Source organism: Pipistrellus kuhlii, unplaced genomic scaffold (genome assembly GCF_014108245.1).
Source record: "Pipistrellus kuhlii isolate mPipKuh1 unplaced genomic scaffold, mPipKuh1.p scaffold_m20_p_6, whole genome shotgun sequence".
NCBI lineage: Eukaryota > Metazoa > Chordata > Mammalia > Chiroptera > Vespertilionidae > Pipistrellus > Pipistrellus kuhlii.
Window position 1 is genome coordinate 29,281,243 of NW_023425562.1, and position 12,680 is coordinate 29,293,922.

Genomic DNA, 12,680 nt, shown 5'->3' on the forward strand with positions numbered 1-12,680 from the left:
TTACTACAACATACTATACTGCCCCATGCCTGTGACTTAGATGATTTTGCTCTTTTTTAAAGAACAAAGCATACAAGAAAGCTGAATTTGATGATATAATGTGCTGAGTCTGATGCACTAAATTTTGTATTTTTTTTTGAATACTAATTTCCAGAAAGTCAATCATAAGTGCTGGAAAATATGGTCTTATAGGATGGGATTCTTTGGCAATCCGAGAACAATCTCACCAGATTGGGAGTGTGGGGTGCACTCAGTGATGACTCCCCAGCATCTCCAACAGTGCCTGGCACATAGCAGGTGTTCAATAAATATGTGTTGAACGGTGACAAGATTAAAAAAATGAATGAGATAATTAGACAGCTGTCTGACTATTCTGTGCCAAAAATATCACTCACTACATACACACTGAAATTCAGTAAGGAAATAAATATCATTTCAAGCCCTTTTTAGTCTTCTCTTCACTCACTAAGCCCCGCATAAGTCCTGAAGTGTAGGTAAGCAGAGAAGCCTTCCCTAGCAGGAGCAAAACACACCTGATGAATGCACCCAAAATGAAAACTTCAATTCCTTTGTCTGTCCATCCATCATGTTCCCAAATGTGAAACTAACTCTACACAAATACAGTCATTTTTTTCTATTTTCTGGGTCATCACACTAAGAGTGCATATTGCTCCTCCAGCCTGGCACTTCCCTCTCTCTTTCTTTCATATGAACACCCAGAGAAATGATCCAATCATCAGTCACTGCATCTCCATAAAGATCAGAAACAACACGGTTCTCAATTTGCAATATGTAAAGCTTGGATGTGGGAAACTAAATGAGCTTCCCGCTAGATGCATGATCTGCTACTTAGAAAAGCACTAAGCATAATGTTTTGTTTTCCCAGCACTAGGACCCAAATTCACTTAAGTATAGGCTTTTTAGAGGCATGGTATCTTAAGGAGACCATGTTGTGTAGAAATAAAAACCAGCTTTATGACTATCAAATGCCTGTGGCTATAAACTACCCTTGTATTTCTTACAAATGGATTTAGTGTTTATCTTTTAGAATATAAAACAGGGTCACATATTCTTATTCATAAACTATGGAACTTGTAAACTATTTTATAGAACTGGAACACTGAGTTACACGTTATATTCTAATGAAATATAAAAACATCAACCATCTCATAGCAAATGAACATAAACTTGGTGGCCTAAAACACCAAAAATGTATTATCTTTCAGTCTGTATGTTAGAGGTCTGAAAAGGATCTCTCACTGGGCTAAAACCCATCTTTTTCAGTAGACTGTAAGGTCTCTGAAATAAGGACCTATACATTTTCTTCACTCATCCTGGAAACATCTTTTGTGAACCTACAAAGTTCTAAAAATTGTGCTATGCATTGAGGATACAAAGGCAGCCCCGGGAAACATATGGTCTGGTACAAAATCAGATCTATCAGAACCTCTCATTACGTGTGAATTGGATTATGTCAAAGGTTCAGGAATGTCAATACAATAGAAAGGTTCAGAGTAATATAATTGTAAATTCTGCTTTTTATTTATAGATCATGCAAAGTAAAATGACAGGCCTGTTTTAGAGGAAAACAGTACTGATTTTAATACATTAGGTTTTGAATTCTGAAGCATCTATGATTTTGTAAGATAAAAAAAATCTTTTTAACTATATAAATAAAGAATTTGAGAATATTAAAGAAACCATCAACCACTGTCAAACTATGTAGGTGTTTTTATATCATAAAATGCTTAATCAATAATTCTTACTCTATGTTTATAATTACACCTATACTACAGTATATAGAGTGATAGCATGAACCAGTGTAACAAGATGCCTGATTTTTATTTGGTTATTTAATCAAAGTTTCTTGTGCTCAAAGTGGCAATCCTTATGACAAAGTTTAAGAAAGTTCCCAACCATCAGAAAAACTGTCTGATTCAAAGACTATAATCCATTATAACGCAACTGTCGACTTTAAGCAAAAACATAAATTATTTGGTATTTATTTGCCCTAAATATGTATTTCCAAAGTCAATGTCAGAGCCTCAGAGTAGTTATTATGTCAGCATGTATAAAGCTCTAGATTGTATTTAAAATTTTTTAATGTGGCTAAAAATAACCTCACACCTGAAGAGAAAGAAAAGCAAACCCTACACACTTACGCAGGGGTCCTCAAACTTTTTAAAGTGGGGGCCAGATCACGGTCCCTCAGAGAGCTGGAGGGCCGGACTATATGAACTACTAATTCCTACTGTAACACCTCGGCTGCGCTCACTGCCCAAAAAACCTGGCGGGCCGGATCAGACTCCTCTCCGGGCCACATGTGGCCCGCGGGCCGTAGTTTGAAGACGCCTGCTAGAGCATCTATTTCAAAGAAGACAAAGTAATATTTTAATTAGAGTAAATTTTAAAATTAGAATAAAAATTTTAGTCTCTCACTGTCATAATTTTTAAACTCATCTTGATCGATTATTTGCTTCTTAGACTTACAATAGTCCCACGAGGATTATGTAACTAAACAATAAAGAAAATCACAATGCTTTAATAGGCAGCAAATTTATGGGGAAGATAGAGAAGTCCTACTCATCAAGCTTTTTTTCTCACTGATTTTAATAGCCCAAATGTTTGGAAAACATACAAACTGATAGTGAAACAAAATGTGAAATAATGTATGTTAATAAATATGAGTATAGAAAACAATAACAATATAAATTAAGAGTCCAAAGCCACAATTATATGCTGGTACCCAAATGGTTTAAGAGGAATACACACATTTTTTTTTTCTCTGAAAAGAACAAAACAGAAAATATCCAGGCTTTGTGGAGACTACTGTGTCTGCTGCAACTACACACCTGCTGTGGTAGCTTAAAACCAGCCACAGACAATAATTAACAAACTAGAGTCCTGGTGCACAAAATACATAAGGAGGGGGGTCCCTCAGCCCAGCTTGCACCCTCTCCAATCTGGGACCACTCAGGGGATGTCCACCTGCCAGTTTAGGCCCAATCCTGGGGATCCCTGGCTCACTGGTTCCTAATCATTCACCTGCCTGCCTGCCTGGTAACCCCCAACTTCCCCCTCCATGTCAAAATGATTGCTCCTAATTGCCACCCCCGCAAGCCTGGTGGTCAGTGTGTTCCCACAGGGGGAGCACCACTCAGAAGCCCGGCTTATGGCTGGTGAGCACAGTGGCGGTGGCAGGAGCCTCTCAAGCCTTCATGGCAGTCAGACAGCCCCCAAAGGCTCCTGGATTGCAAGAGGATGCAGGCTGGGCTGAGGTGACTCCCCTCCCCAAGCGCACGAATTTCGTGCACTGGGCATCTAGTTTATAATATGAATTTCCAATCTAAAATTTTAAAGACGTCCAACATCACAGCCTGAAAAGGGTGTCCATTAAAATGATCAAGCTCCAATGAGATTAGAGTTCACTAAGAATGATCTTCCCACTCTTCCTTCTGAATATAAGGTAGAATTCTTGCTGGTGTTCAGTGGAGCAAATGTCCTTTACTCATCAGAAAATATACGAAGCACTTATACAGAGGACAAAGCATCCACATGTGTGCATCACTGTTTCATCTGAAGAATGCTTTCAAGATCACTGGCATCCTCACAGATCACCCAGGTGCCAGGTGAACCCCTGAGGACAAGGTTTATGCTACCTCCCAAGGTCTCCAATTCTCCAATTCGTGACCAAGACTGTAATTTCGATTCCTCAGCTACAGTTCGATTCACTAGTCACATTTGACAAAAGAGACATCAATCTATTTCCTATATCTGCTGCTTGGGAAGGATTAATTGGGAAGTGCCCATTAATCTAGCTCAGATGCATCCAAAGGTAAAGGAAGTAAACTTTAATTAGACTTTAAATAAAAAGAGACAAAGATAAACTCTTTGCAACTGGTCTTCTTAATTGTAGTAGCGCTCTCACTAGTTAACCGGTCCTTGGCTGCCACACTCAGAGACCTACACCCTCACTCATTCAACCAATACCCAGTGAATATTTACTGCGATTAAGACTCTTGTGAACATTTGATTTAAAACAAAAATAAACAAAAAAACTTAAAACAAAAAGCAAACCTGATGGCATCCATGGATCAGAAGTTGGTTTGGCCAAGGTGTTCACTTGCTCCCAATTGAAGTCATCATCGTCAGCTTGCTTATATCCACAAGTGCTATATGGCTCATCAAAGAGGCAACCTCCTGAAACACAGCAGAATGGAAAGTAATGTAGATCACACTAGACCTCAGGAAAAGTCTTTGATGATTATAGGTTACCATAAACCTTCTTGATGCTCCTTAAATTTGATTTGAATTTAGTGCTGAGGAACTCCAGATATTGACCCGATTGAGCCCTTGCTAGCAGAGTATTAACCATGTCTTGCCAAAATGCTATATTAAATTGCTTCCCAAAAAGAACCATTATTTTAAAAATTCAATTAAAAGTAAGAGCTATACAAATGTATAATTCCTATTTTGCAGATGCACAGGAATTTGCAATAACTGATCTTGTGTTCAAAACTTTAATAGAACCACCCAAAGTGTTCAATGTGTTTTCTATAGAAAAACCATTATAATTTGTACCAAAAAAAATTAAAAGAAGAACTTTCACCACAACACTGGCATGATGGCAGGAGACAAAATGCAGTATAGATCATGGACATAGCTTGCAAATTATTTTTTCTAAGGATTATTCTAAATTTACCATAGAAACTGGTTTTATTTTACTAGTAATACTTTGGATATATTAAATATCAAAATTAAAACAGGTTATAGATTTGTTTATAGTTCACTATTTTTAAAGTCAAGAATAAATTAAAACTAAACATGTGATAAACATATGCTTAATTTTGGTGCTAGAAATAAGACTACTTAAAAAACAAACAAACAAGGTAGTATATGCAAAGCACTTAAGCTATTTTAGCATCCTGAGTCACAGAGACAATGTTCAGTCCCTTCAACATCCTTAAATGTCTCCTGTTACTTTGAATTACTATAGTATCAAGTCTTTTCTCCAATGTTTCACATTTCAAAAGTTACTGATTGTATTGACCAAATAAATTATTATGAACTCTAGAGGCCAGGTGAACAAAATTTGTGTACTTGGGCCATGGAGTGGGGGACCCCTCAGCCCAGCCTGAGCCCTCTCACAGTCTGGGAGCCCTTGGGGATGTTCAACTGCTGGCAGTCGGGCATGCTTAACACTGCTGTGGAGGCATGAGAGGTTCCCACCCCCACTGTTTTGTTAGCCAGCCATGAGCCCAACTTCTAGCTGAGTGCACGCCCCCTGTGGAAGTGCACTGACCATCAGGGGCAATCCTATTGAGCGGGATTGGAGTGAAACTGGCTCTCCGACATCCCCCAAGAGGTTCTGGATTGCAAGAGGGCACAGGCTAGGCCAAGGAACCCCACCAGTGCACAATCAGGGCTGAGGAGGGACCATGGTAAGGCTCCAAGCCATGGCTGACCTGTCTCGCTCAGTCCTGATTGGCAGGACCCTAACAGCAAGCTAATCTACCAGTCAGCTGTCTGCCCCTGGTGGCCAGTGCAAATCATAGCTATTGCTCAATGGGTCAACTGTCTGCCCCCTGGTGGTCAGTGCATGTTGTAGCAAGCAGTTGAATGGCCTTAGAATATAATTAACATATTATGCTTTGATTGGTTGAATGAACTACTGGACGACTGGACACTTATCATATTAGGCTTTTATTATATAGGATTATATTAACCATTAGATAATGTCATTAATAACATTAATTTAAAATTCTAATTATAATTATTGTCAATGATAAAAATTAAGCATTCTAAATCAATAACACATAAAAATAAGAATATTACTACACTATGTCTGCACTGTATGCCCTGGCAGCAATAAGTAAAACAGCAGCTGTACAACCTCAAAGATAAAACAGATGTTAAGCGGTCACCTGGTCCAATTTCCATCCAAATGTTTAAAAACATTCTAGACAGACAGACAGCTTATGAACATGTGAGGCTCTGATAATTTTAAAAAGCACCTTTACCAGGTAAATAATCCCCCTGTATAACAGTCTACACTCTGCTTCCTGCATGTCTACTCACTTATCTTAGCTCTACCCTCTGCAGAAATAGTAAAAAGTCTCAGCTCTTACCCAGGAAAGCTGATCATTTGAAAAGCATTGCCCTGTTCTAAGTATTCTCTGTTCAGGACAAAACATGCTTTGCTCCCTCCAGTTCTTCCTACTAGAAGCTATTGTAGTAAAACTTTCACCATTTGGTAAACCCCTGAACTCTCACAGGTTATCAGCACTTTTCCAAAAGAAGGACTCCAAGTCCTAAATTCCACTGTCTACCTCCCTGGACCTCATACTCTTTCAGCAGTCTGAACAGGGTGCTGGTCCAGTCTGAATTTCCATAGGAGCGTGAAATTCAAACCACTGCTGTTGAGCCGATTCTCCTCTCTACTAAGTAAGGTAAGCGACTTTCTGAATGAAAATATAGGACATACTTTTACCCTCACTAACCTCTGTCTCTTTGTTTTCAGTGCATCACTCCAGTGTATCAAGAGCTACTGGAGTCCTGATTTTACATTTGGGTATTAGTCATCTTACCTAGACTTGGGTATGTGCTGATTGGATAAGCATGCTTTGTATGTCTGCCCCCAGATCACTGATTAAAAACAAACACACACAAAAGTTAAAACAGGGCAGAATGAAGGAGCTCAGACTCTTTTAAAAGGCCTGTGCTAGCTTTCTAACTTTCTCTTAGTTGTGCTCTCCAGGCATGACGGTGAAATTAGTGGCTTCGGATGCTGTGTTTTATAACACATTTAACAGACCTGGGCAATTAAACAATCCACTGGGAACAGAAATACATTACAAAATACACCATCAAATTAATATTTCAGCTTGACATGTGGTAATTTATACTGCCCTTTCACTCAGCTTTAACAAGTTCAAAGAAACAAAATAGATTTGTTTAACGCATGTAATAGTACTAACAACTTTTGACTTTGGAGTGAGAAATGTTACAAGACAATGCAAATATGTTCCCTTGGCTGCAAACCCCAATTCTGATGTAGAAAATAGATTCTATACTCAGGCCATAGCCCAAACAGTGTGTAGCACTAATAATGTTCAAAAAGAAAAAAAAATAACCATGGAAACACAGACAGCACACTGATGATGAAAGTCCTGCAGTGCGCTCTTAAGCAGGGAGAACTAGCTATGGGCATCCACAAAACAACTCAAGGCTGGTTAAAGATCTGCTTTATGACGCAACTGGTGGCACTAAAGATATAACCAAACATAAAGGGAAGAGAATGCACAGCTGACAGCAACCCCAAAGACTAATGCAATGCTGGTGCAAGGATATAATTTTCCTATTACATAAAGCTACTTTTATCACTTGAAAGGAAACATAAAAAGATGATATGGTTCTTTCTGGACTCATGTATGATTTTATCAAGCCACTGGAAAATAGGACAGATGAGGAATTTCCTATTGCCGGAAGATATATCCCCTTGCACACTGATTTTCCAACAGATGAGAGACCCTAAAATAGCAAAGGTGGTGGATGGAACTAAAATGAGAAGAGATTAAGGTAAACAACATCATAATTGAAACGGCCATTTTGAGAATGGACAAATTAAACTTTTGGTGTGTATTATTATTATTATTATTATCTTGGTAAAACTTCTGGTTTTTAAGGCAGCTCCATGTAGTTGTGGAAGTGAACAGGTTCCAGGGTCAAACACCTGGCACATACACAGTCTTCCGCCCCTAGCTTTGTAAGATTGAAGACAAAGCACCTGGCACTCCGCACTCTGATTCCCCTATCTGTAGAATGGAGATAACATGCACCTGATGTGGTATTTCTAATCATTCAATTACACAGCAAGTGTACAGTTAATGCAACAGTGTCAGGCATGTTCAACCATATCAGTTATTATTAATTCTTAAATCCTTCTTACCATATATACCTCATACAACAATTAGTCTCCTAAGTTCATTTCACTGCAAATGGTTGGACTGTATCATTGGAAATTTAGTAAGAAAGTAAAGAGTTGTAAGCAATCCTGCAGCACACTCTGAAGTATGGTAGCAATCATACTTAGGTAAAAACTGCTGTTTGAATTTTAACCCTGCTATTCTGGCTTCTGCACACATTTACTTGCTTAAACAATAGGATAGCTGCCTCAGTTTCCAGATTGAGACCTGGAGGCTAAGGCAGTTTTCCTGTGCTTGTGGACCAGGACCACAGGAGATTGATTCCCACTGACTTGGTAGCTTCAGGAGTAGAAACTGTAGATAACCTTTAGAGATTAACTGCTCAGCTCTGCTCTGTACTATCTGCTATTGCAAGATAGGGTCACATTCCAATGTCCAGCAGGATATGGCTGGGAATGACCCTGCGAGCTATTCCTAGCATTTAGAATTTAGAATTTAGAACAAAGGAAATTTTTGTGGTTTAGACCTTTAAAAGGACTGCCTACACCTGGAACAGCGCGGTCATGAGTGTGGACTCCACCTGCATGTGTTCTCGAGGCCATCCTGGCCAATTCAATAAATCCTTGCCTGCTTTTTTAATCAATTAGCAGCCTCCAGTGGTCTTATTTTGACTCCAGGGTTCAACCCCACAACACACTCCAGTGGGCTCCTCCACGGAGCATGTGTGATTTGTAAATGCTTTGGGGCAAGTGAAGATTATGAGAAGGAAGCAAAGCCCGCTGAAACTCAGTGAAATGAATGAGCATTTCCAAAAATAAGTCTCATTGATTTTCAGAATAGCACAGACAGTTGGCCATCGTGTACAGGAATGTGGTCAGCAGCAGACTTTGGCAATGTTTGTCCAGAATTGTCTTGCTTGGACTAATGCCCAATCGCTGATGGCTGGACTTCATTCCTCTGTCAAATCAAAGTAAATTATTTCTCTTTTATGGAGGGAAATTGAGACTGAGCCACGTCATAAATAAGATGGAGGAAAGGTGATGCAAGACGGGTGGAGCAGTGGCCTGCATCATTCATATTCTCTCTCACAACACACATATTCACATGTATGCACATGCCCACATGCCTACATCAGACCTTACTGAGAAAGAGCAGTTTTTCCTTAGCAAAGGTTAAGACTACACACTGAAATACTACATGTGCTGAATCAATAATAAATTTTCTTGCAAAATGAAGTGTCTATGGATGTCAAATACTTAGGTTATCATCATTGCTGATTCCTATGCAAAAATGATAATTCCATGGCCTACTCCAGGACATACCTTGCTACACAATGACATAGAAGTTAACAACATTAAAGAAAAGTTAAAATTAAAAAGCAAGGAAAATGAGCAAAGAGAGAGAGAGAGGAGAGAGAGAGAGAGAGAGAGAGAGAGAGAGAGAGAGACAGAGAGATTATAATAGGAAATAGTGAGGACTCCACTTCACCACCAAGTAATAAAACAATGCCACCAGATTCATTTACAAATTTCACTTTGAGTTTGGGGGACCAGGCCCAAAAAGGAAAATATGATTGATTACATAATTCACAGTATCTATGAGATAATATTAATACTAAAACTACTGATAGGGACTATATTTTACTGAGGACTTGTTTAATCCTGATGCCAACCCGATAAAGTAGATACGATGGTCTTCCTTTTACAGGTACATAATCTGAGGCACAGTGGTTGCAGAGTTTACACAGGATCTCAAAGCTGGGAGAGATTTGAATCCAGGCATCCTGTGTTGACTGCCCAGATACTATGGGATAGTATCTTCCAAGCTGAAAATCCAAAAGAAACAGAACTACTCCTAATCTAGAGAGAACCATCTTCCCAGGACCCTGGTAAGAAGCAATCAACATAAGTTGATGAACAGAGTTCTCATCAGCATCCACCAGAACAGAGCTATAGGTTTTAGGGTCTATTTAGTCACATAGTGTGATGACAGTATATCACCAAACTTTGATTCAACAAACTTGATTTTGTGGGAGCTCAGTGCATTCTTAAAGCTGTAATATACCTGAAAATGGCCTTTTTGCACGTTGGTTCTCTCAACAAAATCTTACTGGGCTGCTAAATTTTGTGTATTTACTCCCCAACTGAAAATTGCAACCAGTCTGTGCTATTACTGAAGGGTAGAGAAAGCAGATGAAATAGTGGTACGCCAGATAATATTTCATGAAAACTGAAGCACATCAAAAGAATAGGTGTCCGAAAGCCTATTTCTGCTCAAAAGTAATTCTGATTATAATTGTATCTAAGTTATCTTGGCATTCCCTAGAATTGGTACATGACAAGACACCAATAAATGCTTTTTAGATAATTAAATTCCCCAAAATTCTATGCAGAATTCAGCTGCAATAATTTTCGCCAATTGTTTAAAGCAGTTTAATGTAACAAACACCTACACAATGAAAGCAATCTTAATATAACCCCACAAAACACCCAACCCTGCTAAAAATGTGACTAAATCATTGACCATGTTCATGTTTTTATTATGGTTGAAAAATATAATCCAGTTAAATGTTAATGAAGTCTACACAAATTATAGTTTTCACTTTATAAAAGTTGAACTCTACTTTTTCTGGCAATAATTAGATAGCGAGGTTAGTTATCTATAAAGGTCATTCTTGACTTATGAAAATAAAATATTGTCATTTGCATACTGGAGGGAATTTATCTTTATTCTTGCTTTAGAGTAGCAGGGAATTATTCAGTAGATCCAAGAACAGTATACCATCATTAACATAGAAGCTATAAAGGAGAGGATGGTCTGCTTTCCTCCCAAAGGAAACCTTGTAAGAGCTTTCACATGACCATTCTCTATCCTACTGAAGAAAAGACAAAGAAAAATAGACATGGATGAGAGCTCATCATTTAGGGCAGTGCTTAATGTTAAATTGTGACCCATTGTCTTCATCCAGGCCATGTATTAGTATATGTTCATTATACAAACCAAATTTATCTCCACTGGCATAGCATACACTGATCTTTTTTAATTTCTCTCCCGTTCAATTTTGTGAAGGGTGAGTCTAGATCCACTAAACTAACTTCACAATTCTACCAATAGTGTTGTCTGTGGTACTTAAGAATTGGGGATAGAAACATTATCTGGGACTGTTTGTTCAGCTTGAAGATATCAATCAAAACTACTATGAGATTGTCCTACCAAGGCAGTTAGAGTGCAACCTGTGTTCTACAAAGTTCTCTGGTATTAACAGCTACCATTCCGTGAACATCTGTCACGTGCTAGCCAGATTCTGCTTAAGGCAACATATAGTAATCATTTCATTTACTGCAAATACTCCCCTTCCCCCCCACCACCACACCCCCGCATTGGACTGCCAGTTGCGAGTGTACACCCCCACACACCTCCCTCGTGGTTTAGGGTTCAGGTTCAGGGTTTGGCTTATGGAGGAGGCCGCACACAAATGAAAGAGACTAGACAAGAAAAATACTAATTTGGGAATTGGGGGCCAGGCGGAAGCCCAAGAGAGCACTATGCTTTGCTCTGGCCTTGCAATCCTTTTTATTCAGGTCTGGAATTCACCTATAGCCCTTAGGCAAGCAATTTCCAGTAACAGCTGGACCACAGCCCATCAGCAAGGATTTACATAAGACTAAAAGGTGGGAGTTGCTTCAGCTCTCTTTTATCTCCATCAGACAGTGGGTGTATGGCTCTGACCCTTGCCAGAGTCTCAAGGTTGACCAGCTTTCCGGGTTCCTTGTCCACACCTCTCTGCTAGTGAAGACAATGAGCAGCTTCCAACAGTTCACTCCTCACAACCTGTATAAGACCATTGTGTCAATAGGTCTGATTCAAAGATACGTGTTACATAGCAAAAACCATGCAAACGTCTACATGTATTATTTAAACTTAAAAACTCTAAAGACAACTGTCAATATCATCTGTGCCAGTTACCAACACTCAGCTCTAAATTCACATTTCATTGCTTGCTCTGCAAAAAAAAACGTATCTGGGCCGACTAAGTAGGTTTCCTGTCCCAGATGCTCAGATGTTCAGCTCTGACAGTGGTGGGTCTGGAGAGGTACCACAGGGAAAGGAGTGGGCTCCAGGGCCTCCCTGGAAGGCTCTCAGCACTGAGGCTCCTCCAGCAAAAGGCTTGCAGCGCAGGGGCCTTCCCGGTGCTCCGCTGCCCTGGTGCTCCGTGGCTGGCAGAGAGCAGCGTACCCCAGAAACCACTCCCCTAGTGGTTTTGTAGCACCTCCAAAGGGTCAGGGCCCATGAACAGCTGCCCAAGCCACCCTAGAGGTCACATCTCTTCCATATTGTATCAGTGTTTCCCCACAATGACTTCCATGTCATCCACTGAGCCACACTCACGCCCTGGATCTCAGCTCTAGAGGATCTCCTCCCCAGACCTCTATTTCCATCCTGGACCAGTGGCTGTTCTTCACAATGGCTACTCCTTTATTCTTTAGAACTCAATTCACTTCCCACTAGCTAATCTCTTGTATTCTAATCCGCTGTTAATTATTCTTTACCAAAAATAAATAAATAAATAAATAAATAAATAAATAAATAAATAAATAAAAATTCCCCGTTCAAATCACTGTGTGGTTTCTGTCCCCTGACTAGACCTTAATTGACACATTCCTATTTTTACAAATGGCTATTTGGAATGGTCAAATGCCTTGCCCAAAGTCATGTAGGGCCAGCAGTTAAACCGAGGCCTGAGTCCAAAATTCA

The 12,680-nt window shown here is 39.5% G+C and overlaps 1 protein-coding gene across 12 annotated transcripts in view; it reads right to left on the minus strand.

The window, feature by feature from the left end:
• Positions 1-12,680, minus strand: part of PTPRM (protein tyrosine phosphatase receptor type M) — a 608,093-nt gene that overhangs the window by 441,950 nt on the left and 153,463 nt on the right. For all 12 annotated transcript variants that reach the window (XM_045574745.1, XM_036417770.2, XM_036417769.2 and 9 more), the window contains exon 2: positions 4,078-4,200. In XM_045574745.1, the coding sequence (XP_045430701.1) occupies positions 4,078-4,200 (123 nt within the window). The remainder of the gene's footprint in view (positions 1-4,077; positions 4,201-12,680) is intronic.